The sequence below is a fragment of the Misgurnus anguillicaudatus genome, chromosome 18 (genome assembly GCF_027580225.2).
Source record: "Misgurnus anguillicaudatus chromosome 18, ASM2758022v2, whole genome shotgun sequence".
NCBI classification, from domain to species: Eukaryota; Metazoa; Chordata; class Actinopteri; order Cypriniformes; family Cobitidae; genus Misgurnus; species Misgurnus anguillicaudatus.
The window spans coordinates 19506054-19533213 of record NC_073354.2 but is presented as its reverse complement, the minus strand read 5'-3'; the positions used below and the strand labels follow the sequence as shown (position 1 = coordinate 19533213).

The 27160-nt window shown below is 37.8% G+C and overlaps 3 protein-coding genes across 4 annotated transcripts in view; 2 read left to right on the top strand and 1 right to left on the bottom strand.

Annotated features, from left to right (window-relative positions):
* Nucleotides 1-111: 111 nt before the first annotated feature.
* Nucleotides 112-16044, bottom strand: pfas (phosphoribosylformylglycinamidine synthase). Its single transcript, XM_055186404.2, has 29 exons — nt 15801-16044; nt 15200-15327; nt 14982-15114; nt 14794-14899; nt 14501-14699; nt 10442-10547; nt 10223-10363; nt 9970-10094; nt 9699-9827; nt 9462-9593; nt 9204-9332; nt 7606-7679; nt 7336-7492; nt 7163-7224; nt 6903-7064; nt 6679-6783; nt 6152-6283; nt 5136-5366; nt 4856-5036; nt 4433-4516; nt 4171-4326; nt 3799-3918; nt 3463-3608; nt 2843-3050; nt 2285-2376; nt 2041-2155; nt 1707-1853; nt 1484-1618; nt 112-669 (listed from the first exon to the last, which is right to left on the bottom strand). The coding sequence occupies exons 2-29, from the start codon at nt 15321-15323 to the stop codon at nt 362-364; spliced, it is 3939 nt and encodes a 1312-aa protein (XP_055042379.2). The 5' UTR covers nt 15324-15327; nt 15801-16044; the 3' UTR covers nt 112-361.
* Nucleotides 16045-16369: 325 nt separating this feature from the next.
* On the top strand, nt 16370-18527 carry mrpl19 (mitochondrial ribosomal protein L19). Its single transcript, XM_073856008.1, has 6 exons — nt 16370-16525; nt 16766-16883; nt 17239-17357; nt 17445-17579; nt 17681-17870; nt 18032-18527. The coding sequence occupies exons 1-6, from the start codon at nt 16450-16452 to the stop codon at nt 18243-18245; spliced, it is 852 nt and encodes a 283-aa protein (XP_073712109.1). The 5' UTR covers nt 16370-16449; the 3' UTR covers nt 18246-18527.
* A 644-nt stretch (nt 18528-19171) lies between these two features.
* The window catches only part of itsn2a (intersectin 2a), an 87829-nt gene continuing 79840 nt past the window's right edge, over nt 19172-27160 (top strand). The window contains exon 1 of one of the 2 annotated variants that reach the window (XM_073856006.1): nt 19172-19344. The gene's annotated coding sequence lies outside the window, so the exon portion shown is untranslated. The remainder of the gene's footprint in view (nt 19345-27160) is intronic. The other variant, XM_073856007.1, reaches the window with a different exon arrangement.

The window sequence follows — 27160 nt, the reverse complement described above, 5'->3', positions numbered from 1 at the left end:
CATTGAATGAATGGGGCTAAGCTAAATGCTATCGAAGCGTCGCAGCGCGCTCCAGCGCTTACGTGCACGCACACAGATGATAGAGGGATGTATCAACAATTCTTTGTTAAGGTAATAACATACTTCAATATTGAAAATGAGTAGACCATTCCTTCAATTCTACCCGAGTACATTAATACAACAAACTATAGCTGTATTAAAAAAGTAATCTAAGATCTTTATAGGTCAATCCATAATACGCTGTTACAACTCTTCATTTCTTGGCTGTTTGATTCCCCCACTGTTAGAAAGTACAGAAAGTACTTTCCAGTTTGTGTAAATGACCATAACCATACGATACCAAATTTTCCCCCACCCATCTCTATGCACTCTGGCACCACGCTGCTGCATTACGGAACATACTAAGCCATGGTGAGGGCTCCAGTGAACCCCTCAGGTGCCGAGGTGCCCAGGCCCACTGCCAACTTAGCACGGCCCGTTCAGGATGGGGCATCATGGCCAGGTGGCGCCCATCTGCCGAGCAGATGCCAGCCACACCATGTGCAGAACCATTGGGGTTCATAGGATAGACTTCAGTGGGGTCGCCTGAATCATCCACATAACGCAGAGGAGCTAAAGAGGCATTGATGAGTCTCTGCTGAGCCTCTGGTGTACGAAACTGCATCAGACCTGTGGAGCAGAAAGAGGAGATGTGCATTTAAGAGCCAAGACACTAAACTGATCTAAGAGATATTATAAGCTATTAAAGCTTTAAAAAAGACATGTACATATATGGGCAGTTTCCCAGACATGGTTTAGATTAATCCAGGACTAGGCCTTAGTTATATGAGGCCATTTAAATAGTTTTATAAACAAAACTTAAAAACAATACTGGTGTGCATCTTGAGACAGAACAATGCCACTGTTAAGATATACAAGTACAAGTTTTTTTTAAATTAAGGCAGCTCAAACATGCATTTTAGTCTGGGACTAGAATAAACCCTTCGGGGAAACCACCCCTTAGTGGGGTAAAAGGTCAGAATTAAAGGGACATTTAATTCTATACTCTCATTCTGGTGTAATAATCAAGGGATTATGCAGGAGGCGCAATGATATTATGCACTGCCCGAAAATAGTCCCCTTAGTAACTTTAAATGGCAGGGGACTATTTTCAGGCAGTCCTTGATTATTACGGCAGAATGAGAGTATAGTCTCAACTTAATTTTTTGTCAGTCTTAGTACACAATGTAACCACAGAAGAATAGGAAATAGAAAAAATATTGAAACTCTTTGGGTTTTTTTAGGCGGACTAATCAGATTCTATGGATTATGCTAAAAGTGGTAGCACCAGACCTGGAGATCAGCTGAATGGATTCCAAAATGGTAAAAATCAAATGTTTAACTCTAGGGGAGCTGGAAAATTAGCATATTTAAAAAAAAGTCCCTTTAAAACTGCATTTTGGAGATTTTAAAACAAATTATGACAAATGAAGGGATTTCTAACCTTCTCCGTGAGCGACCCACACACCCAGAGCAGAGCCCTCCATTCCCTTCAGCATGATGGCTGGAGAGGGCAGGATGCTTACGCTCACAAACCTCGACTCAAACCGACCCGACTTGTTATGAGTCAGAGTCACACCTGTAGTGCAAAAGAAAGTAATTATATTAAAAGAGATGCTTTGAATATACTTAGTATATACACTGAAAGGTAGGAATGAGACCACTACCTTCGTCCTCTCTTTCACCCACCCAGCCCATCAAAGCCAGAAGCTGACATCCGTTACATACACCCAGGCTCAGCGTGTCATCACGATTACGGAAGCGCTCAAACTCCTCTCGAGCCTTGGGGTTAAAGGTGACCGTGGCAGCCCATCCTGATATTGGGGAAAAGGTCATAGCGCTTGTTCTCCAAATAAATTTAGGTTTGCACACTAAAATAACCTATGAACTAGGTCACAAAAAGGTCATCTAAATGGTCAAAATGCAAATGCTTGTTATCACGTACAGTGTATCAGCATGGATATCAATATGTGCTGCAATATGCAATAATGTGATTTTCACCTTTAGCTGACCCAAGCACATCTGCATAGCTAAAACCACCAACGAAAACCACAGCTCGGAAAGGATCAAGGGTCGTGGAGCCAGAACACAGGTCCTGCATTGTGACATCCCACACCTAGGGATCATAAAGGACAAAAGTATCTTAAAACCAGTAAGTCAACCTCGCAAGCACACAAGCAGAACATCTTCCCAAAAGCTGAATCCCATTCCAAATATACTTTTGCTGATTTAAATAGTAAAATACCTCAAATCCTGCCATGAACAGAGCAGCAGACATCTCTCTATCGCCATTACTGCCTTCCTCTCTTACTACAGCAACACGAGGTTTTACTGAAACTAAAGCAACAATAAAATCTCAACATACAGGTCAAAAACATAGGATACAAATCACTTAAAGGAAAACACCACAGTTTTTAAATATTTTACTATGTTCTTATCTCAACTTAGATGAATTAATACATACCTATCTTTTTCAATGCGTGCACTTCATCTTTGCACAGCGCTTCGTGAATGTGTTAGCATTATTTTGTGCCACCATACTTACTCTTGTAACAACTCATCTTTAAATAGGGAAAACATGGAAGTGTTTGGTTGCCTATAAATTCATCCCTGTTTGGATCCTAAGGAATGAATGGGGCTAGGCTAAATGCTAACACATTCACAACGTGCTGTACAATGAAGAAGTGCACGCATTGAAAAAAGATAGGTATGTATTAATTTGTCTAAGTTGAGGTAAGAACATAGGAAAAAATTTAAAAAACTGTGCTGTTTTCCTTTAAACTAATTGTAAGGTGGGTCCCACCTGGATCTTTAATGATGGGTGTTTGGGAGGGGTCAAAGGTGAGTTTGATGTAAGGCTGGGTGCGAGAAACAAGCCCTTCTTCTTCCTCTTGGACACAAAGCGGATTAGCCTGAAGTCGCTCCAGCTGAAAGCTTGTGCTTTCCCATAATGCCCTAAGCGTGGGTAGACGCTCATTTAGCACTTCCTGTCCACGCAGACTCACTCTGACCTAAGAGATGACATAGCAAAGACTTTTCAGTATTAATACATAGACTTAAAAAGACTGCATAACCCATGCATATATTTTCATCTACACTTATGCTACATACACACCAAACGCGGGGCATCACATTACTCGGTCTAGATTACTCACAGGATTTAACTTCGTGTCATGCAAATTTGTCGCTCGAGTTGAATATTTTCAACTTGGGCGAAGATGCGTTTGAGGCGAATAGCTTGTGTTTTCGCGGCAAATGCGCCACCCATATCGCATCATTCACATCGCCCCACGCGAGGACCCGTCTGATCGCGTCTTTGCATTGACTTTGTATGTAATCTACTCGCGCAAATCGTTCAACTCGCATTTAGTGTGAACCCACAGTTATAGTCCAATTTCTGCTAATGAAACAAGCTACGCTCACCATAGCATCAGGTCCAAAACCACTGGTTGTGCCAATCCTGTGACAGAGCAGTCCAGCTTCTGCGTATCTTTGACAGACACTTGATGCATTACTCTCACACACCTCCAAAACCAAACCCAGCTCCTCAGAAAATAGAGCCTCCATCACTAAAAAAAGAGTAAGAATATCTATGATGAAAGTCTACAGGGATCCATTTATTAAACTTTTTAACTATAAAATGGAATCTTAATGAGCAATATGCAGTATCATTCATCTCAATAGTGTTAAAAACGGTGACTTCCGCCTAAGGGTTAAAGTCTTCATTCATTCAACATTTATCAAATGTTTATTACTAACCTTGAACACCTTCTAAAGGCAAATCCACCTCTATCCCATGATTTCCTGCAAATGCCATCTCCAGCAGACAGGAAATAAGTCCTCCATCACTGACATCATGTCCTGCAGTCAGCAGTCGATCTACAATATAAACAATTTTAGTATCAACAGATGGCATCAATATCAAAATTATCTCGCGACTTTAAAGTTTATAAAAATACATCAGGGTGCAACAGGGACACAAACTGATCCTAGATCAGTTTATGGAACTTTTTATTATAAAACTGTACCAACTAATGTCAGCTGATGATGAAACATTATGCCATTTTAGTAGCAATACAGATGGACAATTGTCTGGTATTGCATTTACAAAAGCATGTGCTGAGTACTGACCCTGAATCAGTGTCTGGGTGATATTGAAGCAAGCAGAAAGCTTGTCTGGCTGATCCAGGTCTGGACTGCAATCTCCAAGCTGCCCATAACACTGTGCTAAAGCAGAGCCACCCAACCTGTATTTACCCGAGCTTATAGGAACATACAGTAACACACCTAAGAAAGGAAAGATAATGTGATTAGATATATTAGACTGATATGAATGGTGCTGAAATATGATAGTGATTCATGTTCAACAGGATAATTGATGTGCAGGCCTGACCTTTGCCATCAGGGTTGTCTAGGTCAGGGGTCACAGTGGCTGTTATGTCAGGACACACAGCATACACAGAGATAACCAGGGAGCCTAACAGAGCAAAATATGCAGGCAGTGTCTTAAAACTTGTAAGTACAACTGTTTACTAGTAAACTCATTAAAACAATATTTAAACAATTCAAATTGGTTTCATGTGCCTGTATGGACACCAATACTTTGACAATGAATCCCTTCCTCAACTAAACTGCTGAATAGGAACATACACAAGAAAATGAAACAATAAAAACATGATTTTGAAACTTTTAGGTGATATATTATTCGGGAATAAACTAAACATTTTCACAAGTTATTAATATATACTTTGATACTCATGTTTTATGTATTAGAGTATTCAACTATCTGTAACACTCGCGCACACAGGTTAAATACCTGGGGCTTTAACAGTTTCTCCACTGACACGTGCAGCCATGCTAAGAGAATCTTTTCCCCCATCCACAGCCACGCCCAGCTGACCCATGACCTCACACATGGCCTGACAAGCCTCCCACAGACACGCCCCCTCTCCTGGCAGCTTAGCAGCCCACATCCAATTTCCACTGCATTTCACATCCTGTGAAGTCATATGCACGTTTAGGTTGAAAACATCACAAAGATGCAATTAATATGTAAATAAAATGTTAAACACATTTTTGGCAGGCTGGTTTTGTACCTTAAGAGCAGATACTCTTGCAAACACCAAATTTGTAAGAGCTTCTCCTACAGCCATGCGAGCCCCGGCTGCTGGTGACAGGAGCCCTTTGATTGGTTGCTCGCCTATTGCTGTGGCTGCACCCTGGAGGCTGAACGCAGACAGAGCAACAACAGCTACATCAGCAAGCGGCGTGTGCAGAGGACCCACACACTGTTGCTGGGCAACCAGACCCGTCACAGATCGATCCACCTAGAAGAGATTTATCCCAATTTTTCATTTACTGTTATTATTTACAAAGACGCTTTTTATTTAATTTACTTTGCAAGACTGACATTTATATATGGATGCTGTGGCAGTCTATGGATGTTTTGTACCGAATTTGTTCAAAATACTTTCATAATGTAAGAAAGTAGATGAAACTATAATCAAATTTATATTTAAATTAAATTAAAATACATCTTTGTGGGGTAATAAAGACGAATATGTTTCTAAATACGTTCCCAAATTATTTTTGAGTACCTTTTGTAACATGCATTAAATAAATAACTTTATTTATTTATTTTATAGCTGTGTTATAATAAAAAAAATTGTCTGATGTTAGCTCCTTTTTATTTGTGTCTATATGTCTCCAAAATATGCTATATGTTATGTCTCTTAAAGATGTTATACGTTCATAACTCATAAAAGCAAAATGTATGAATATAGGGTAAACTTCTATTTATATATATATATATATATTAATTTGTACTATAGGAAGAAAAAATATTATTATTTTTACTTTTTTTTGCATTTATTTCTACATACTCTCTGTAATTGTTATAGATATATTGTGTTTAAATTTAAAAAATCTCAAATACATTTTTGATCAGGACCCAGATTTTGCAATGCTTACAGTAAATTATAGACCCAAGCATTACCAAAAACATGAATTAGGAAAAGTAAATCAAAATCTTACAGAATCAAACACTGAAATGTATTAATACTATAAGGAAGATATATGTTATTGCACAGATACTACGAATTGTGGATTGTACCTTGTTGGTGAGGTAGCGTTTGCTGGCTACTGCAGGCAGCCGGAGGACTCTCTCCAGAGCTGGAAGAACAGAGAGACCAACTGGGAGAGAGAGAGGCTGCAGAGAGACGGCCATGCGATCCGACTTGAACTCCTAAAATGATGAAGCCACTGTTAAAAACTTTATTTTTTACACGGACTGGGTGGTAAATCACTAAAAGTTGGAAGACTAAAGTGAATTAACGATACGTGCAAAAATGATTTACCTACTGCAATTCATAAATCAGCCAATAGAGGGCACAATTTACCAACATGACAAATATCTACCGTAAATTATAATTTGGAAGATGCTTTCATCCAAAGCAACTGTGCATTTAAAAAACATTTTATCGCTAGGTGTGTTCCCTAGGGATCGAACACACAACCTTTTGCATTGCTAAAGCAATGCTTTACCAATTGAGTTACAGTAGCACTATTCATATCATCAAGTCTCCAATTGGTTTAACAATGTCTAGGACAGTTTAATGTCTTAAAGTAGTTTTCTAGCACCTTTTGTGGCATCTTGCCCAACACCCAATCCAACTCCAGATCCACAGGATTGCGCCCACCATCAAGCCCATTGGCTTCTTTATGCAGGTCATCCACCAGCACAATCTATATAGTAATATAAGCACAGAGTGTCAAACACAGCTTCAAAATATAAATACAGTACATTAAAAAAGCACATACAAATCTCTCCTAATCACATGCTTGTACAGACACAATTTACTCACCTTTCCATCACCAGTGATTTTACCCACAAAGTCAACAGGGCACTTTTCTCTTTGACACACCCTCTCAAGAAAGTTTCGGTCAGAGGGCCGGAGCAAAAGTGCATTACTCTCTTGATATTCTGCCCCCCACAGCTCTAAAACACTAAGGGTAGGGTCACCTTTCTGTGCATCAGGATAGAAATGTATAAAAGTTATGCATTGACGTAAAATACTGACATAAAAATGAAACCACTGATGTTTAAATAAAGCTTTAAACTTACCTTAAACTTGCTGGTATAGATAACTGCACCAGCAGGCTCACTTAACTCTTTTAAAACATTTCCTAAACAAATAACATGGTTTGCATGAGATTGTGCATTACATTTCTGTATCTTCTGCTCCGTATTGATATATAAAGACATTTAAAACACTTAATAACCCTTAAAAGCGTTACCATTGCCCCCAGCTCCCTGATCATGTATGCTGCAGATTGGGTTTCCTTCCGCTCTCTCCAGGCAGGCCCTTAGAGCCCGATTCATCTTCTGCTCCATTTCAGCATCTCCTCTCTGAACAGCCCCTAGATCTCGGGCACTTGAGTTGTCACCCTGAACCTACAGAATAAAACACATATTAACTAAAAATAATCTGGATACCTGCAATACACAGAAATAAACACACCTCCATTTAAAAATGTATTTCATTACATTTTGAAAGGTGAGTGTACCTGTATGGAAGAGGCAGCACCTCCACCAACACCAATTCTGTACACTGGGCCTCCAATTTTCACCACCTCCATGCCTGCCAAAGGGAAGAAAAATAAGAGAGAGGGGCAAAAAAAATCTTATTATTATGTTTACGTTTTATATGTGAACCGTGCTGGCAAAATTAGTTGAAATGCGCAAGATCTAATTTTGAGCTAAAGACGAAAGAAACATAAATATCGACTTATAGTCTTTAATACAAAGACAAGTGCATAGATATGTGCATCTGAAATTTTGGTTTTAAAACAAGCAGGAATTAGAAAATAAAGTGCAAGACTTGCTTGATATTAAAAGATATGTGAGAACAGATAAAAGTTTGGGACCTGATACATACACATATAGACAGAATTACAGTTTTAAAAACATCTGTTTTGACAAGAATTCATGCAGATATAATCTGTTATGTCTTAAGTGAATGTTTGGTTAAAGGATTAGTCAATTTTCTTAAAAGAAAAATCCAGATAATTTACTCACCACCATGTCATCCAAAATGTTGATGTCTTTCTTTGTTCAGTCGAGAAGAAAAACATTGCAGGATTTTTCTAATTTTAATGGACTTTAATAGAGCCCAATACTTAATACTTAACTCAACACTTAACAGTTTTTTTCAACGGCGTTTCAAAGGACTATAAACAATCCCAAACGATGCATAAGGGTCTTATCTAGCGAAACGATTGTCAAATAAAAATAAAAAATATGTACTTTTAAACCACAACTTTTCGTCTAGGTCCGGTCCAGCGCGACCTCACGTAAATGCGTAGTGACGTAGAGAGGTCACGTGTTACATATATAAAACGCACATTTGCGGACCATTTTAAACAATAAACTGCCACAAAGACATTAATTAGTATCACATACAACAATGTAGGAACGGTGCTCTTTCAAGATGCTTGTAAACACTGGGCGGAGTTTCACGTTCGTCCTCTGTGACCTCATGACGTCATGACGTATTGCGTGGGGTCAGCTGGCGCATCACGACCGGATCTACATGACAGGAAGTTGTGCTTTAAAGGTGTATATTTGTTGTTTTTGTTGTCAAAAATGACAGTCGTTTCGCTGGATGGGACACGTGTGCCCCGTTTGGGATTGTTTGTAGTCCTTTGAAACTCCGTTGTTTTGGATTTCAGTTGATCTTAAAGCTGTCTGTCTCAATGTCAATCAAACTATAAAAAAAAGGGTTTAAATATATTTTTCATATAGATATTGTTTTTGACTTTGTTTATGCCAAATCTATTCATTTGACCAGTGATTTTAAGGTTTTATTGAACCTTCAAAAAGCTTTAACTAGATTTTTTCTCAAAATTGACTTTGCTGACTCGATCAATTTCAAACAGGAGTAGCTCTGTCATTTTGTCGGATTCCAACAAATCATACATCGCTCTAAAGTTTTTTATGCATAAATATATATTTTTTATGTAAAATATAAATAACTAATTTTTGAAGATTTGCTCATTCCGACTCAATTTGCCAGCATGGGTCACATATTATTATATTATTATAGAATAATAAACACATTACAGAGCACTCTGTATGTTATTTATGAATGTGTTTACTCTTATACCCGACTCAGCTTGCTCTTTCTTCACATGCTGGTCCTCGATAGAGCCCAACCCTCCACTGAACATGATTGGCTTGATCCACTCCCGTCGTTCACCATTAGCCAATCGCATTCCAAAAGAACGAGCAAAGCCTGATGGGATTAAAACCGCGAAAAACATAACAAAACAGAAGTTCTAAAATGCTACTAAACAAAAAGCAGCAATTATCTACTGTCGAAAATACATGAATATCCAGTTTAGATTTCATAGTCAAATTGTACCTGCAAGGACCGGCTCCCCAAACTTATTGCCATAATCCGAGGCTCCATCACTTGCCTCTATAGCCACCTGAAGTGGAGGAGCAAAGCTGGAGGGATACTCCCACCCCTCCTCTTCCCAAGGAAGCACAAACCCTAAGACAAAAGAAAGTGTGCACATAATCAAAAGTTTTTTTTTTATTTCATGAATGTAACTTGTAACTAAAATACAATTTTGGAATCTAATGATTTAAGGCTTACCTGGGATGTGGAGGTTGCCAAAACAGTACCCAGCAGTCCCTGCGATCACATGACCACCTTTACCAGCGCTCTGCACGTCTCTGATTCGCCCGCCGGTACCTGTGGTAGCTCCGCTAAATGGAGCAACACCTGACCATAACACAGAGCATATCATGACTACACTTAAAAGGCTGTATAGTGCATATTCACCATGTTTGTCATGTTTTGGCTAAAACAATTTTCAGTCTTATCTGAATTAATAAAAGACACAACCATGTTTTTGGGCTCAGACCTGTGGGAAAGTTATGAGTCTCAGCTGTAAAAATGACGTGTCTGGTGGTCCGTCTGGTTTCGTACTGACTGGCCTGTGCAGGGTTTGTGGGGTACATACACTCCAGCTCCATACCTTTGATACCACTTCAAACACATAAGAACCAATCATGAGAAATTTTCTATGGTCACACTTCATAAAAATCTAACCATAGTAAGGTCAAGTTTCCATTTCTTTTACTTTGAAGATCGACATTCATGCTTCAACTTCTAACCTGCTATTGTCACAGAATTTGATGACGTTGTTCTGGTTGCTATGGTGCTGAGTGCCCATAATAAGACTAAAGAGGGTCTCCTTCTGCTCCTCTCCATCAATGATCATGCGCCCTCGGAAGAACCAGTGGCGGCTGTGCTCGCTGTATGCAGAACAAAAAATGAGAACACAAACAACTGATTTTTTGACAAAACACGATTCTTCTGATTGGAAAACACACCTGTTGGACTGAGCCAGATCAAAGCATTCAACACTGGTGGGGTTTCTTTTCACCCTTTGGAAAAGAGCAGTGTAGTAGTCAAGATCCCATGAGTCAAACGCCAACCCTGATGGACAGAGAGCAGATTGATAGAAAAGAAATTAAAACAAAAATCAAAATGTATGCAAAAGCAAAATGGGCCTAAATTCTTTCCATAAATTCTAAGGCCTATTTGAAGGCCCATCTAGTCCTAATAAAGATGATGTCTGTGATTTGGAGTTTGCTAACTTCAAGCCTATAGCTCTGATGACACATACTGTAATCGTCCTAGTCACATGGGGGTATTTGTAGATATAGCCAACAATATACTGAATGGGTCAAAATTATCGATTTTTCTTTTATGCCATCATTAGTATATTATGTAAAGATAATGTATCATGAAGACATTTTGTTAATGTCCTACTGTAAATATATCAAACTTTTTGTTTTTGAGTGAATACAGTTGCTAATGACTTCATCTGGACAACTTCAAAAGGTAATTTTTTCAATATTTAGATTTTTTTGCACCTTCAGATTCCATATTTTCAAATAGTTCGGCCAAATATGATCATCAATGGAAAGCTTATTTGATTCAGCCTTTAGATGTTGTATGCAATTTTTTTGGTTTTATGGTCTAGGGTCACATGGTCCAGCAAGTGACAATTTTAGTTTTGAAGAACCAGTAACAAAAGAGTACATGTTTAATTTGACAACATTCTTTCATTTTTAGCTCAGCAGGCCTTTACTCTTCTCAATACAGTATTCATTCATTCAATTTCCAACCTAACTCATGATTTAATCAAATAGATTCCTTTAACCGTGTGACATTGACTCTTCCTCTAATCGTGTTAAATACCACGTGACTGCAGATTTCAGCACTATCTGAGTACTGCTTACACAGACAGTTCTGAATCCACCTTCAAATTTTAAAGGTGTCAAAGAATGCATTGAAATATTATGTTAAATTGTTCTCTGATATCTACATAGAAGGTACGTGGCTTTATTAGGTGCAAAAATTATCAAGAGATGGTTTCACATGTCCATTTACATCCCTAGGATTTGCCCTTAGAATAAAATGGTATTATTACCTTATTTGAAAGGGTCATGAATAATAATGTTGAGCACTGCTCTGATTGGCTCTAATTCTCTGTTTCTAAAAGCAGCTCTCTTGAATAGTTGTGTGTGTGTGTAAACAGACCTTATGTTTAAGCCTGTATCAGATATGGAATTTGAGGACTAATCAATTATTTGGAGATTGTTAATGGACATTTCTGAGTGGTAACAGGGCTCATGGAATTTCAAAATCCATGGTAGTCTTTCGGTCAGGTACTCTTCAATTTTTAGTAGCCCGAAATGAATATAAGTGAATAAAAAATACATAATTTTAAATGTAGAACTGTATTGTATTTTCACGCTTTTCTCCACACTGGATCTAATCACCATTTAATAGTGATTGAATGAATCACAAGACACAGTTTGGATCATATAATGTTTTTGTAGTCACATATTGGATAATTTTCCAATCAGAAAAATAAGGGCTACTGTCACTTCTGAGAGCGAGTTCTGCATGGAGCCACCTAGCCCGATTTCTTTCTCAATTGATTATATTCACCTCAAGACATTCGCAATAGTTTTTTTTACAAGAATACATGCAGAGATTGCTTTGTGTGTATGTGTCTGATAAAAGCCTCTTCCACACAGTAATTCTGGTAAATTACCATGAATTTACCAGAATTAATTTACCAGTAAATACAAAAATGTGCTGTTCACACATGCAGTGACATTCCGTCTTTTTACCAGTAAGACATCATTCACACATCAGTATCAAAATACCGGTAAATTCGTTGACAAAGCGGAAGTACCTGTGGCGCGCGTTGAGCTCAGTGTTGTATTTGAAAACAATCCATGTCGTTCATATCCACGGTCCGTATTTTGTTGTTTTTACGTCTGTGGTAAACTCTGACAGTCGCGAAGTTGCTCATGACCAAACAACATTGCATGAGACGACGTCAAACCGAAAATGCGTTTTTAACAACAGTATTTTGCACTTTAGGCTTCACAGAGGGCGTGCTAAGGACGTCGGCAATTCGGCGGTAAGCTGTTTTAAACAACTTTGGTGAAGAAATGTGGACGTAAACTTCAGGTGTGATCAACTTTCAAGCAGCATGTGTGTGGAAACGTCAGTAAACACTGCGGGGGTAAACGCGTCATCTGTATTAAAACGCTATGATTGGCCCGAAGCTGTCAGCATGGTCTGACGTCGTCCGTTCTAAATGCCGGTAATCCTATAATTTTCGTTCACACACAGCGATTACCGGTAAATTACTGGTAATCTTACAACCTGTCTTACTGGTAAATTGGGAGCACTGATTTACCGGAAAGGTTCTGTTCACACATGACATGTTAACGGCAATTTGCCAGTAAATTACCAGTAAAGACTGTATGTGTGAAAGGGACTAAAGACACAAGAGACAACTGAATTTTTTGTGCTATTCTCTGTGTGCGAGCTTCTGTACTCTGTGTGTAGCTTGCCAATACAGAAATACTCAATCCATACCTGTAATTTTGGGGCTATATTTTGTCACAGCAATCCTTGACAATGATATTTAATTTACCCTGAGCTACAGCAAAATGCACTTCTCTGCTCTTTGTTCTTTGACATAATAATCAGCACGTTTCACAATTCTCTTCACTGTGCATGCAATCTAACTCAAGTTTAAGCTTGCTGCGGGACATTTCACATGTTACCTGAGGATAGAAATGACTGACAAGACGATGTTGGAAGAAAATTGTGTGCAACAGGTCCAGAGCATTAATGACAAATCAATACTGCAGCTCCCTGTACAGTTCGAGCGATCGCGAATGGAAAGTAAGAAGAGTAAATGCAAGCGTGCATTCAAACGCGATTTCAATACCCAAATTACATACAATATAATTACCTAACCAAATTTAAGAGAATGAAAAAACATTAAAATATAGTTTTCCTCCCTAAGATAGCCCAGTACGGGTAGGTTGGAGATACATTTTGGTAGCCCGACAGGAATTCACAATAGCCCCGGGTACGTTTTTTTTGGTATGGACCTGCAAAACAATATTGTAACGTCAATAGTAGAAGTTCAGCCTAAACGCTAGCATATAGCATTAACTAGCATATAGCGCTAACTCAGCAGTAAAAACTTTGCTTTTAGCATTGTTACAACATTGTACTTAATGTAATGTGTAATTTAATGTTGGGGTGTACATCTTGATTGTGACATTACTGTCAGTGTAATGTTGAGATTGGCCTGTTTTCTAGCGGTCTTTTGCATGTACAGGGTTTACATAAAAAGGAGGAAACAATAGCGTTTAAGGCTCACAATAATGTGTCAATACCATGTACAGTCCTTGTATTATTCAACTATGCCTACGTACATACAGTTTTGCATTCAATGGCACCTTTAATCTTTATTAACCTAATTAAACTATTTAGCTGTAATGCTGCTACTACTAGTTTTTCCTGTGTGTGCACTGGGGGGGCATCATGGTAATGGTATTGGACGGTAATTTCATGTTACTTTAATATATTTCGACCTACTAAATAATTATAATATTAATAGGTGATCCTGTCTGTGAAATTTAGGCTTAAGTTGCATAATAGATTACCGGCATTTAGAACGGACAGCGTCAAAATGCGCTGACAACTTCCAGCCAAATCATAACGTTTGGATACATATGACGCGTTTACCACCACACTGTTTACGGACGTTTCCACATGCATGTTGCTTAAAGTTAACGTCCACATCTCTTCACCAAAGTTGTTTACCAAAATTACTGTGTGAAAGAAGCTATAGACTTCAATCTTTGACACGACCCTACTCAGTCAATATTAAAGATATCAAGGTTATATTATCACAGAATGTTCTTACATAACAGATGATTTTATGTAAAAAACAAAAAATTATTATAGTTTGGTTTTCCTAAACTGGATCACACATCAGTATGGTTTTATACAAAGTACTCCAACGTAATTTGGTTGTAATTCCAAACATTTTGAACTCTTACCGAGTTCATCATTGGCCATCTCCAAGGCAGCACGACCCTTTCCTAGAATGTCCACCTCAAACACTTCCTGTGGTCGAACATCAACAGCAAACGATGTGATTGGATGAGGGTAAACACACTGGGTCATACTGTCATACAAGCAGCAAATCAGTCTCTCCATATCTCCATCCTTCAGTACGCTATTGTGTCCTTTCTGTGACTAAATGGGGATAAAAAGAGACCACATTTAACATCACTAAAAATTACAAAGCTATTTGATAAACAGTTTGTTAATTGTTATGCTCCCTCCTGACCTTGATGAGATGCCTGTGGGAGAGCTCTACTCTGGTCACCTGGTTCAGGCCTGCACTTTGGCAAATGGACACAGCATTTGTGGACCAAGCAGTTGAGAAGTTCAACCTACGCGGGTCAACACATTAATGAAAGATGTGATACAAGTTGCATGAAAGATGCCACGCAGAAATACAGTGGTATGTGTTACCTGGGTCCAATCTCCACCAGTTTTGCCCCATCCACTGGCTTTAGACTGGGCTCCTCTGAAAGGCTAGCAGAATAAGGGGGAGTGAACAACCAGCGCAAAACATCTTTCTGCTCCACACTTAAACAGTTGGACCCTGAAAGACAAAGAGAAATGGATGAATAGGGGCACAGAGCAACAAACTCATTGCTTAAAGGCATTTCTATAAATGATTCTCCTACCATTTAGTTCCACATTATAACAAAGCTCAGTTGTGATGGTGACCTCTGGGAAGAGTTGCGTGATCCTGCGTATGACCCGACCGTCCACTGCATCCTCCTTCCTGTAGAAACGTATGACAGGCATGACCCTGAGAGAAATAGAGAGAGACCATAAATGTGCTGCAAAATGTGCAACAATAGGTATAACAAAAATAAAATAAAAATTCCAGGAACAGGTATATACTATCAGTGGTTTAGTAAAGAATGAACCTACATGTTTATTAGGGAATGAGTATCAGGATGGACTCAAAGGAGGGGTCAAAGATAAGCAAAAAAGACAATCACAACCTAGACAGACCCATCTATTTTCCTGTAGGTTTAGTTTTTGGTTTAGATTTAACTTCAATCTCATGTTTTTACTGGCCTTTTATTATTTCCTATTTCTATGCTTCTATTCCGACATGCAAAAGTGCTGACTAGATATTGTAAGAGTTATTTCAAAACTTTTTGTGCCACAGCCAATCAGTAAACAAATAACGTTACTTTCTATGTTAGTAAAACAAACTTAAACAAAACACTCCTAAAACATTATATGTTAAGTGTTAAATTGCAGTAAACTTACAGGTTCCTCGAGTAATCCCTCTGTTAGATAGCTGATGGGACCCCGATATGTGACGATGTTGACCACTGCAGACAACTACTAACAAATCCACGTGGTCTGCTCTGCGGGTTAAACACACGAACCTTCCGCCAAAGGAACCAGCCTTTGCGCGCATGCGCGTTTCTCTGTTTGATCAGACTACCCAATCAGATATTTTTAAAAGTATACGCCATAATTTAGGAAACAATTAAAGAGCAGATTTCTAAAATTGACAAATACTTCATTTAAAGAAACTATGAAAAGGATTTTAACGCATAAATGTAATGTCTGTCTTTGTTATACGAATTCAAAAGTATTATTTTTTAATTACTCAAACATATGCGCATGCATCCTCAATATTTTGTTTTTAAGAGCAGTCAATAAGTATCTCTGTTGGTTTGCGCCTTCCTTTAGTGGTGTACTGATTTGTAATATGTACGCATTTGTAATTATAACTAAATGCAATTCAATAAAACACATTGTTTAATTTTTAAGATTTACTGTTGCAACTTGCTTCACGCAGATACCTGTGGATTTAGACCATCAATCCAGCCAATCATAGTTATGGGCATTGACTGTAGTCAGCCAATCACATTGTGTTTTGTATGCACATGTCTGTCGGAGGTCAAACATGGCGGCGTACGCACGGAGGGCGAGTGAAACGATGAGCTTGTTACAAGTCCTAAGCAATGTGGTTAAGTGTGAACGTATGTTATTATTTTTATATTTTCCACTACTGTTACAGTTTTTCATGGTGCTTTTAAAACCAATTGCAAATGTAACAAAATATTAATTGCGTAGCGGTCATTAAACGGTTGACATGCCGCACCATCACCTGCTTAAATGACTCTTTGCTGTATATATTGACGTTTACTGTACATATTAACCTGATAGTGTACTGTTGCCTAAATAATTTATACTAATAGACGATATTTATTTTTTATTAGGACTTTTGTCGACATCTGTGTTGAGGCATGCTGCGGCTTCAGACGGACCTCCAAAATTCACCCCTCCGACTAAACCTGTGATAGTAGAAAAAACACAGAGCGAGGGGTCTTTGCGACGGTTTGTACATCACTATACAGTTCAATGATTGAACTTTATTATCTTCTTTAATTGTACACAATGAAAGCTGAGCATGCTATTGTCTTTCAGTGTCATGTTTAGTGGATTGTCAGATTGTAAAAAATGACATAATTTGCACCATTTGTTGACTTATGTTTTATGATTAATCAGTTCTAGATTATTGATTAAAAAGAGGGGTGGTGATTCTGGTTGCACGCAGAGCCACTTATAAAATGTGCTACTACAAATTAAAAATATAATAACTTTGGAATATGCTTACAAACTATTTAGTTTCATGCATAATTCTGACTTAATTGTCTTCATTTTGTTATAAAATACTATTGTTGTTGTTTAGGTTTCTGAGTCCAGAATTCATTCCTCCTCGTCAGCGCACAAATCCCATTAAGTTTTCAATTGAACGAAAAGACATGATACAGAGGCGGAAAGTTCTGAACATTCCAGAGTTTTACGTAGGTAAGAAATAATGAACTCCCCTATGTTTTGTATCTCTAAATGAATAAACATTCCTCCTCTAAATTATATCTTTACGTTATCATCTAGGCAGTATTTTAGCAGTGACCATGTCTGACCCTCATGCGAGTGGAAACCTAAATCGCTTTCTTGGGATCTGTCTTCAGCGCTCTGGCAAAGGACTGGGAGCTACTTTCGTCCTCAGGAATGTGGTAGATGGCCAAGGTAACAAAAAGGCTTTGTATACCATTTCTTTCCATAACCCAAGCACCTTGTGTGTATTTTTTTAATGACTTTAGTCATCAATATATTCATTTTTACTGTAGGAGTGGAGATCTGCTATGAGCTGTACAGTCCGCGTCTACGGAAAATCGAGGTGTTAAAGCTGGAAAAGAGACTGGATGACAATCTCATGTACTTGAGAGATGCTCTACCTGAATACAGTACCTTTGACTTTGACATGAAGCCTGTTCCTTATGAGCTTTCAGGAGATGTTCCAGTCAATCCATTAAAAGTCCATGTACAGTGTTCAACCATCGTTGACATCACTGTGACAGTGAACTGAAAATTCCCTTTGAAATGTATTGATAAAATGCACATTTGTCTTATTTTTATATCTGAGAATTTCCTCCATAGATCCTCATGGTTTTCTTTCTATTTGTTTTTCCATTAAAAGTAAAAATGAGGCCAAAGCCATGGTCTAAACGATGGGAGCGTCCCAAGTTTAACATTCAGGGTATCCGCTTTGACCAATGTTTGACCCCAGAGATGATGGAGCATGCTCAGAAGTGGGCTCAGCCTTGGAAGAAGTATGATATGCTGCTGGAGTATGACACATCCAACCTAGAAGAGCAGATCTTGAAGGACGTACAGGAAAACCTTAGCAAGTGAGATGTCCACAAACAAAGACTTCTTCCAACCTGGCAAAGATATTCCTAAGGCGGGCCCTGGTGCCAAGCTGGCAACTGAGTGAGAGTTTGAATTTGATGAGAAATGCTGATGGCAATAGACTCATTCATTCAACACCACTTCTAGGGTTGTTGATTGGGGAAAAAAGTATTGTCTGGAACTTTCTATGAGGAAAGTGTGTCTGTGTTTTTGTACATAATGTTTCTCTTTCTGCTGATGCTTGGTTACAAATAACCATCTTCAATTAAAAACAACTTAATCTTTTGCTTTATTTTGTCCTCTTATGTCTTTGTCATTCAGTGTGAACAAAACAGTGTATTTTTTATCCTTTTGTATAGTCATTATGCCTTGCAGTTGGTCACTCTGACCAATAGGTGGCAGCAGATAACACTTAAATGTAAACATCTTTGAATAATATATTAAACAATTAACTTTTCTTTATTTTTTATTTTTTAAATGTTATTGATCGTTTTATGTTTCCATTCAATGGTTTATTACAACAGTGGACAGAGATTTTAAATGTTGTATATGACCTTATTGTTTAGGTAAAGATATTTTACAATATTTTAAAGATTAAATCAGTAATTCACTCTATATTCCATTCTAAAATAATTAACATATTAAAACACCTGCTCACTATCTTAAGTCTTGTTTGAACAAAGAGTCCACTGAGTTTAATATCGGGACTGGGGTTTGTAATATTCAAGCGCGCTATTTTAATTCATACTGCTTGCTAAATATGTATAATCCACAACGTGAATTTTTCATACTGTTAGATTAATTTTTTTCCGACATCATCTGAAGCTTCTCGCGCTAATCCTCGCGCATCTGTGCAGCTCCGAAAGAGCGCGTGTGCGCGACGCCCCGCCCACCCTACTGTTGGCCGTGACGTCAGCCCTATCGCTCGCAGATAGTGAGAGGACGCCGCAGTCAGAGTGGTGGTGGTCTGCAGAGAGCAGGTACAACTGTTCCTTCACCTGAAAATAAAAAACACACAAGCGTCCCTTATCCGAGGATATCTCACCGCACTGGCGTTATTCCAAAAAATTACAAGAACAACGCTCTTTTTGGAATATGCACGGTAAGCACTAAATTTACCTCGTAATATTAATCTTTTGCGGGTCCCTTTGTGGTAATCTTTCAAATGCTTGTAAATAAGATTGCTTTCTATTCTTAGTATTTACAAACCGCTTAATAAATGTAGTCTATGGTTAATATCTCCCTCTTGAGATTATTTTATGCCAAAAATGCATCACAGTTTCAGAACAAAAGCGCGTAACATATGCTGCACCAGCCTAGAGGAAACACTGTTATTGAATCCACATAACGGACGAACTTGTTCGACAGGTTGTGAACTTAAACAGCAACTCTATCCGTGTTAAGATTTATAATATCCTGAAACATTAGAGCCGTATCATTGTGTTTTCCCGCTGGGATTATGAAAGTGTCGTCAGGCATGCAACACACCTGTACCACTTGTGTGCACCTGCCTCCAGAGAAACGACTTTCAGTTCATTTAAACTAGACGTTTTTGATCTGTATGTGTGGTCGAACTCATGACCTTTTGCGTTGGTAACGATTCACATGTAGTTTTTTAATATTAGACGTATTATATGCTAAAATAATAATGAATTAAAATGAATTATAATAGCAATAACAATGTAATGAAAAGTTCTATAATGGCATAGGCTATTAAGTACCCTTTTGAAAATTAACCATGTGTTTATAACAGTGTAGTAACCATCTTTTTGGTGGATTGATTTGCATTTCTATCGCTGTAGTTGTAACACAAATGCTTAAGGGTAAGTTTTCATAAGGTCACTGATGTATTACACTGATCTATTACACTCTTACATTGTGACATGAATACTGTTATAGAAAGCGTGACCCCGGAAGTTTTTAAATCACTGGACTGTTGAAATGGGTTATGTAGTGTGAGGCAACTGCTATATATTCTAATAACCCTCTCTCCCTCCAAGGCCAGCTCTGTTAATCAAAGCACAATCTCTCTCGGCTATTGCATTTCAGTATGTGGGGGCACGGGCCAGTCAGAGGTTGTAAATTACCTCTTTGATGAATGGATGAGTCTAGTTAGACAGAATATGCTGACAGTCATTCCATTTCTCTTATCAGCGTGATGATAAAATGGCCACAGCGTTTGTTGTTAGACCATCACTGTGAAACATGATGAAATAAAAATGTTAACAATCGTAAGGTGCCATCAGTTCTCTGGTCGGCTTTGGATGTCATGAATGTTCTAGAATAACCTTGTCCTGCTTTGTTTGGTTAAATATTTTTGAGGTCTGAACTAAAGTTGCCTAATGCTTGTGTTTGTTAATGGAGTTATTAATACTTCATTACAATTATAGCCCTGCATGCAAATCATGCATTATTCTTCAGAGTTGAGTGCAGACATCACACACATGTATTTTAAGAGCACCTTAAATGATTTTTGTGATTTGGCTAGGAGGAGTGTACAAAAAAGCCTGATATATAGGTGAATAGTTGACATCTTTTCTCATTCCAAGGTTTTCCCCCCAAATTGTTTTCACCCTTACATGCCAACTTCCACCTTCTGTGAGTGCTAGTGTGTGTTTGTGTATATGTATGTCTCCCAAGGGTTTACAGGGTGGAGTGCCCCAGAAATATGCCTTATATGTCACAGAGAGATAGAGAGAGAGGATTGGTTTCTAGAGGAGGTTGGCTGCCCTAAATACCGACAGTGTACTACTATATGTGTGTGTGCTGGCTTTTGGCTTTACCAGAAAGATGGAAAGAGGAGAAAAGGATAAAGAAGTTGATGTTGAAAATGAAATAGTGTCTGTGATCATGTGTCCTCAAAATGCTCTTTAATATAATCAGATTAGCTGGAGTCAAATTGAAAATCTTGAAAATGGGTGATTCTCACGAAATCAAGACTTAGAAGGTGTACACTGTCCAGCATCAGTTTTTTTAAAAAGCCCTATTGAAGCCAATTTTTTTGCACATATGAGATTAAGGTCTGAACTTACTATAACCATTATTTTTAGAGGATTTAAAAAATATTTCCTATAAAATTATTTAAATTTTTTAGATTATCATTATCAAAAATTATCATTACCGCAACATGATATTACATTAAAAATATGCATTTACAAACTCATGTTTTGGTAATGAGAACTAAAAAGTTGTCTAGGTACTATGACAAACAAAATTTTTACTTTTATCTGTAGAGGAAAAATAAGAACTGCTTACCTGGTAGCCATCTTGAGTGTCACAGTCAATTATGTCCCTCTCCCAAATGGCGCACTTCATGTGGACTTTCGGTCTCGTGGCCTTAAATAGAGTGTGCACGCTTAGTCTACGAGTCCGTAGGGTGTCTCATCTCTCATTTTTATGCTTCGTGCATAATGCTTTTTTTTGAAAATGTTTGATGTTCGAATGTTTGATTGAAAATTGTTGCGGAGGATGAGAAAAGTTTTCTTGGACACATTTATATTCCTTATTATTGTCTCTCTATTTACCAATGATCACCAAATACCACATGTTTCTTTACTGTAAATGTTTATAGTATAACATGCACTGAAGCTTTTTATTTTTTAGATTTTTTAATTATAAATATTTCCATGTCAAAGAACCCAAATCTAGTCATGGACATGTTGCGGTAATGAAAATATTCCCCTTAAATGTGGAAAAAACAAAAAATTGGTTTGTATGATGTCATTTGAAATCACGTGCAAAATAGTATGTGAAGAGATATTTGTAACTGTATTCTTCTTATTTTGATACTTTGCATTTACTTTTTTATCAAAATGTTTCATGACACCTCATAAATCTAATTTCGCGAGAATCACCCGCATATTGGAGAATGTGGTACAGTATAGCCCAGAAAATGCATTGCATATTGTCACAATGCGCATGCGTCGACCGTCTGTGTACACGTATGAGTCAAATAAACTATACTTTGCAAGACTGTGCTTACCGTGTGCACGTAAAAAACAGACTATTTGGGCTTTACTCTCTGAATATCAGTAGAGTTACAGATAAACTTCACTGCCATCCATGTTCACCTTCAAATAAGACTATATTCCTACACGTAAATGTAGCTTTGTAGACTACAATTATGGTTCATCCTTAGACAAAATATCAAATGCTCTTTCATTTGGATAAAGCGTCTGCCAAATGAATAAATGTAAATGTACTGTAAGAACACTGAAAAAAGCACACACACGCACCTTAACTTTAAATAATATATTTATTTGTGATACCATAAGTGTCAACACATTGTTTACAAGCCTAAATTATTTTCCTTGGTACTTAATAACATGCCACAGATTTGGTCAATATCTTCTTAGCTTGCATTAAACCTGGAAAATCCCTTTAAACCAGCATTATTCAGTTGACTTCTCAACTGTTGATAAGCAGCTTTTCATTTTGCCAGTGGCTGGAGATTCATTATATATAAATACCAGATCTGGCAGATATTATATGGAGATAAAATATCATTATTTAACTAGTGGTGGTGGCTTACTACACATTCACCTCTACAGCATCATGCATGAATGGCCAGTGTGGTACTTGCTGGCCTGTTTCATATGCTTGTTTCCTGTGTGGACAGAAGAGCCCTTATTCCCCTTCCCTGCACAAAGAATGCTGGGTAATGCACTCAGAACAGATATGTGCTGTGTGAGGAGACTGACATGTTGAATGCTGATTGGCCAGTGCTGCATGCAGGTGTCCATCACAATTCAAGGGACATTTGTATGTGGCTGTCGGAGAGATAAAGGAAGTGAATGATGAGAGAGACAAGGTTTTGAGAGGCCAATGCAGGTAGAGAAATCACTATGGTTGTTTTTCAGATGAGTATATTTTTCGGTAAAGTTTGTAGCTGTTTTGGATTTTGGGTGGAGTGGTTTGGTACTGTTCTTGTTGTGTGTAAATATGACCCCCCATTTCTTTCTTTCTTTCTTTCTTTCTTTCTTTCTTTCTTTCTTTCTTCCTCTGGTGTCTGTCTAACAGATCTATTTGTACAGCTTGCATCCCATATCATTTTTCTCAGAGCCCCAGGGAGACGTATTTTGTGTTTGCATTTGTGTGGGTGCAGTTTTGCTCCTGGACAGCTTGAGTTTATTGCACAAAAATTGTGTGAAGATATTCTGAGGCCCTCATTGACTTATAGTGCAGTCAGAGAGAGAGGGGGAGAGGTATTTTAGAGTTACTCTAATAAACATGGCTGTTCAAGTCATGCTATAAGATCACTGATGTATGAAGTCCTCTCCTCCCCTCATTCCTTCTCTGCTGCATTCGAAAGAGACCCAATTTAATATTCAATCTAGTCTCTCAAGTCAACATGAGAAGAGTGAAATAGAGAATGGATTTTCAGTTTTTAATAAGCAATTTATTTTATGTCTACTATACACCGTTACACACACATTACATTAACATTATCAGAAGGAGTTTAAATTGAATTTATGCTTCTTGTGATGTTCAAACTATTTGATCTTAATGCTTGGGCTTCAGTGCTTCAAAAACATTTATTTTAAAAGGCCCATATTATGCAAAATCCACTTTTACAAGTTGTTTGGACATAAATGTGTGTTGGCAGTGTGTGAACACAAGCACCCTGAAATAAATCCACCCACTCCTCCTTTTTAATCCCCATTAAAGAGCACCTATTGTCCGATTCACGTTTTTCCTTTGGTGTGTAAGTGTCTATTAGTACATGTTAATGATATGCAAAAGGTACAAACCCCAAAGTAAACAATGACGCAAGTTAAATCTCTTTTCTTGGACTACAACAAACACACAGATTCTAGGCATCAGTTTACTTCTTGGCATTGGTGATGTAGTAAAGACCGACATTATCATAATTCCTCCCGCATTGAACTCAGCCTGTAAGTTAAAGAAATAGTCTACTCATTTTCAATATTAAAATATGTTATTACCTTAACTAAGAATTGTTGATACATCCCTCTATCATCTGTGTGCGTGCACGTAAGCGCTGGAGCGAGCTGCGACGCTTCGATAGCATTTAGCTTAGCCCCATTCATTCAATGGTACCATTTAGAGATAAAGTTAGAAGTGAACAAACAACGTTTTTCCTATTTAAGACGAGTAGTTATACGAGCAAGTTTGGTGGTACAAAATAAAACGTAGCGCTTTTCTAAGCGGATTTAAAAGAGGAGCTACATTTTATGGCGTAATAGCACTTTTGGGAGTACTTCGACTCGGCGCAGTAACACCCTCCCTCTTCCATTATGAGAGTGAGAAGGGGAGCGGACTTTTCAGGCGAGTCGAAGTACTCCCAAAAGTGCTATTACGCCATAAAATGTAGTAAAATGAGTAGACTATTCCTTTAACTCCTGTTAGCATTGCATTGTAAGTGAATCTTTCAAACATGGTAAGGAGCGTCACATTTCCGGCTGATGTTAGCCATCACAACGGTTAACAGATTAGCTGGCCAATCAGGGACACAGAGCTTTTCAAATTCATGCGTTTCAGGAAGAGAGTGATATCTGGAGCTACAAAGATGTACGGTATGTGGAAAATATGTATGTGGAAAGTATGTGGTTTTTTTTACCATAAAACACATTGTATTATACCAAATACACAAAATAACGTTTTTTTTTTAGCAATGAAATATGTGCTCTTTAAACCAGAGAAGTCTTATTGGACATGCTGTTTTGATTTTCTTGTAATGTGACGTCACATTACGTGTACTGCTTACATACGTTGCTGCTGACGTGTTATCTGGTGCGCCCCAGCATTTTTTTGCGCCTGAGCTTCGTTTACACTCTGATGGAGATGCACACTGTAACTTTGAAAAAAAAAATCTTTGCAAACATGTCTGAGGATAACACATTAGCAGCGTCGTACATCAGCAGCATCACTGTGCACGCGCATTCCCAAAGGACGTGGGAGAGAAGACAATGCTAATAAATAAAGTTGTAATTTTTGTTATTTTCTGACCAAAATGTATCTTCGATGCCTCAACAAATTCTAACTGACCCACTGATGTGACATGGACTACTTTGATGATGTTTTTATTACCTTTCTGGACATGGACGGTACACCGTGCATAGATTTTCAATGAAGGGCCAACAAGCTCTCGGACTAAATATAAAAGATCCCAAACTGTGTTTCCGAAGATAAACGGAGGAATGGAGGTCTTACAGGTTTGGAACGACATAAGGGTTAGTCATTTATGACATTATTTTCATTTTTGGGTGAACTATCCCTTTAAGGGACTATGGCAACAAGTGTGGACAAATGCGGAACTGGAAATAATTTTCATTACCATTTTATTTATCATGAACAACATGCCAATGCTGGTTTAAATGGACTGATGGTTTTTGGATTTTTCTGGCATTCCACAAATTATCTTGTCAGTTAAATACAGCTAGAATTGTATCTGAATAATATTTCCTCTGTTCAACCAGTAATGGCATGCAAATATCAGGTCTTTATAATGTGCATATAAACGAGGTACTGTAGGATATGCATGCTTGTGTGAGAATAAATTGTGTGTTGTATCATGTGTGAGTGTGTGTCTGTTAGTTTTACATGTACATGCGCTTTTGTGCATATTTTCTGTGTTTGGAGTGAAGTGAATAGTTACTTTATGTTGAATTGTTATTTAGATTTTTAATATAGTCTGTTTTTTATTGGTTGGCATGTGTACTGTAATTGTAATTTGACAGTTTTCTCCTGTTTCACAAAGATGGTAGTTCGCAAATCTAAAATTGGAAGTAGTTTTACATTTTGCCAAGTTGTCAGCTGTGGGGGTTTTGCTTTGGAAGAGACACTACAGTATCTCTTAATATACACCAACACAGACCCTGGAAACTAGAGTGAATATTCACTGTAATTTAATTGTACTGGAGTAGAAGAAGCTTTGTTAAATTCAGCTTACGTCTGTGAATATGGAGCATTGTGATCATACCATTAGACTGATATGAAAATGAAAGTCTTTGAGATGTCCATCAAAATTTAGCCATTTGGCAAATTTTTAATTCAATTAAAACCCATTCATTTTCAAATTCAGTTTTTTACATGGTTTGTTTCATTAATCGACAAATGAAAGAAAAGGGTGGAAACATTTTCCTTTCATGTAATGTTTGACGTAAAGAAAGGTACGTCCGTTTCTCGTCATGCATTGCAAACAATGCCGCGTTGCCTCATTAGAGCCAAAGCCCAGCACATAGCAGACTAAATGTACAGTATACTTTCTTCTCGAGTCTGCCTTCCTCGCGCACACATCCGTACAACACAACACTCACACATCTGAAGCATAAACACACAGTGGCACCGGCAGTCAACACACGCGTGATGTGATCACTGAACAAAGTTTTCTATCTTGTTTAAGTAAACATACACAACTGGATGTTTATCAATATGTAAACAGTGCAGTCTTGGGTCTGAAGTGACACTAGCCTGCTGCTTTCTTTGTCAGAAATGTTCACTCACTACACTTGTCAGTAGCATGGTTGTAGTACATTGCAGTTACTTTAATAGGTAAGCAATAAGGTACGAGAGGCGGCTGTGCTGCATGAAAGCTCAAATAAAAACAACAAACTGTTCTCAAACTGATACGTGTGGTATGGGTGTTGCTAATGGCGCAGTGATAAATAGAACCGTTAGATGAAGCGGATCAGAATCAAGGATTTGGAACTAACCATTTATAATTAAAAATACATTGGCCTATGTGTAATTTTAAATAGAACTTTTAATAAATTGTTGTTAAATTGTAACCGTTCAAGGTTTTGATAAGATATGCTTTTTGATTACTGAAATTTTATTTAATCATTAAAAGCAGAATCCAGAAAAATGAAAACAGAAAACACAGAATTTGAGAATTAATAAAATGGAAATTGTGAAAAAGCAGATTTCACAGAGCTTTAACTATCCATCAGTCTATT

Excerpts from the sequence above, each read along its gene's own strand:
- pfas (XM_055186404.2), bottom strand. The coding sequence starts at position 15,323 with ATGCCTGTCATACGTTTCTACAGGAAGGAGGATGCAGTGGACGGTCGG. Across the intron at positions 6,284-6,678 it reads TGGGCAAGATGCCACAAAAG|GAGTTCAAGTCGGATCGCAT; the intron begins GTGCTAGAAAAC and ends TCATCATTTTAG. Across the intron at positions 3,919-4,170 it reads CACCCAGACACTGATTCAGG|ATCGACTGCTGACTGCAGGA; the intron begins GTCAGTACTCAG and ends TTTATATTGTAG.
- mrpl19 (XM_073856008.1), top strand. The coding sequence starts at position 16,450 with ATGGCGGCGTACGCACGGAGGGCGAGTGAAACGATGAGCTTGTTACAA. Across the intron at positions 17,358-17,444 it reads CATTCCAGAGTTTTACGTAG|GCAGTATTTTAGCAGTGACC; the intron begins GTAAGAAATAAT and ends GTTATCATCTAG. Across the intron at positions 17,580-17,680 it reads GAATGTGGTAGATGGCCAAG|GAGTGGAGATCTGCTATGAG; the intron begins GTAACAAAAAGG and ends TTTTTACTGTAG.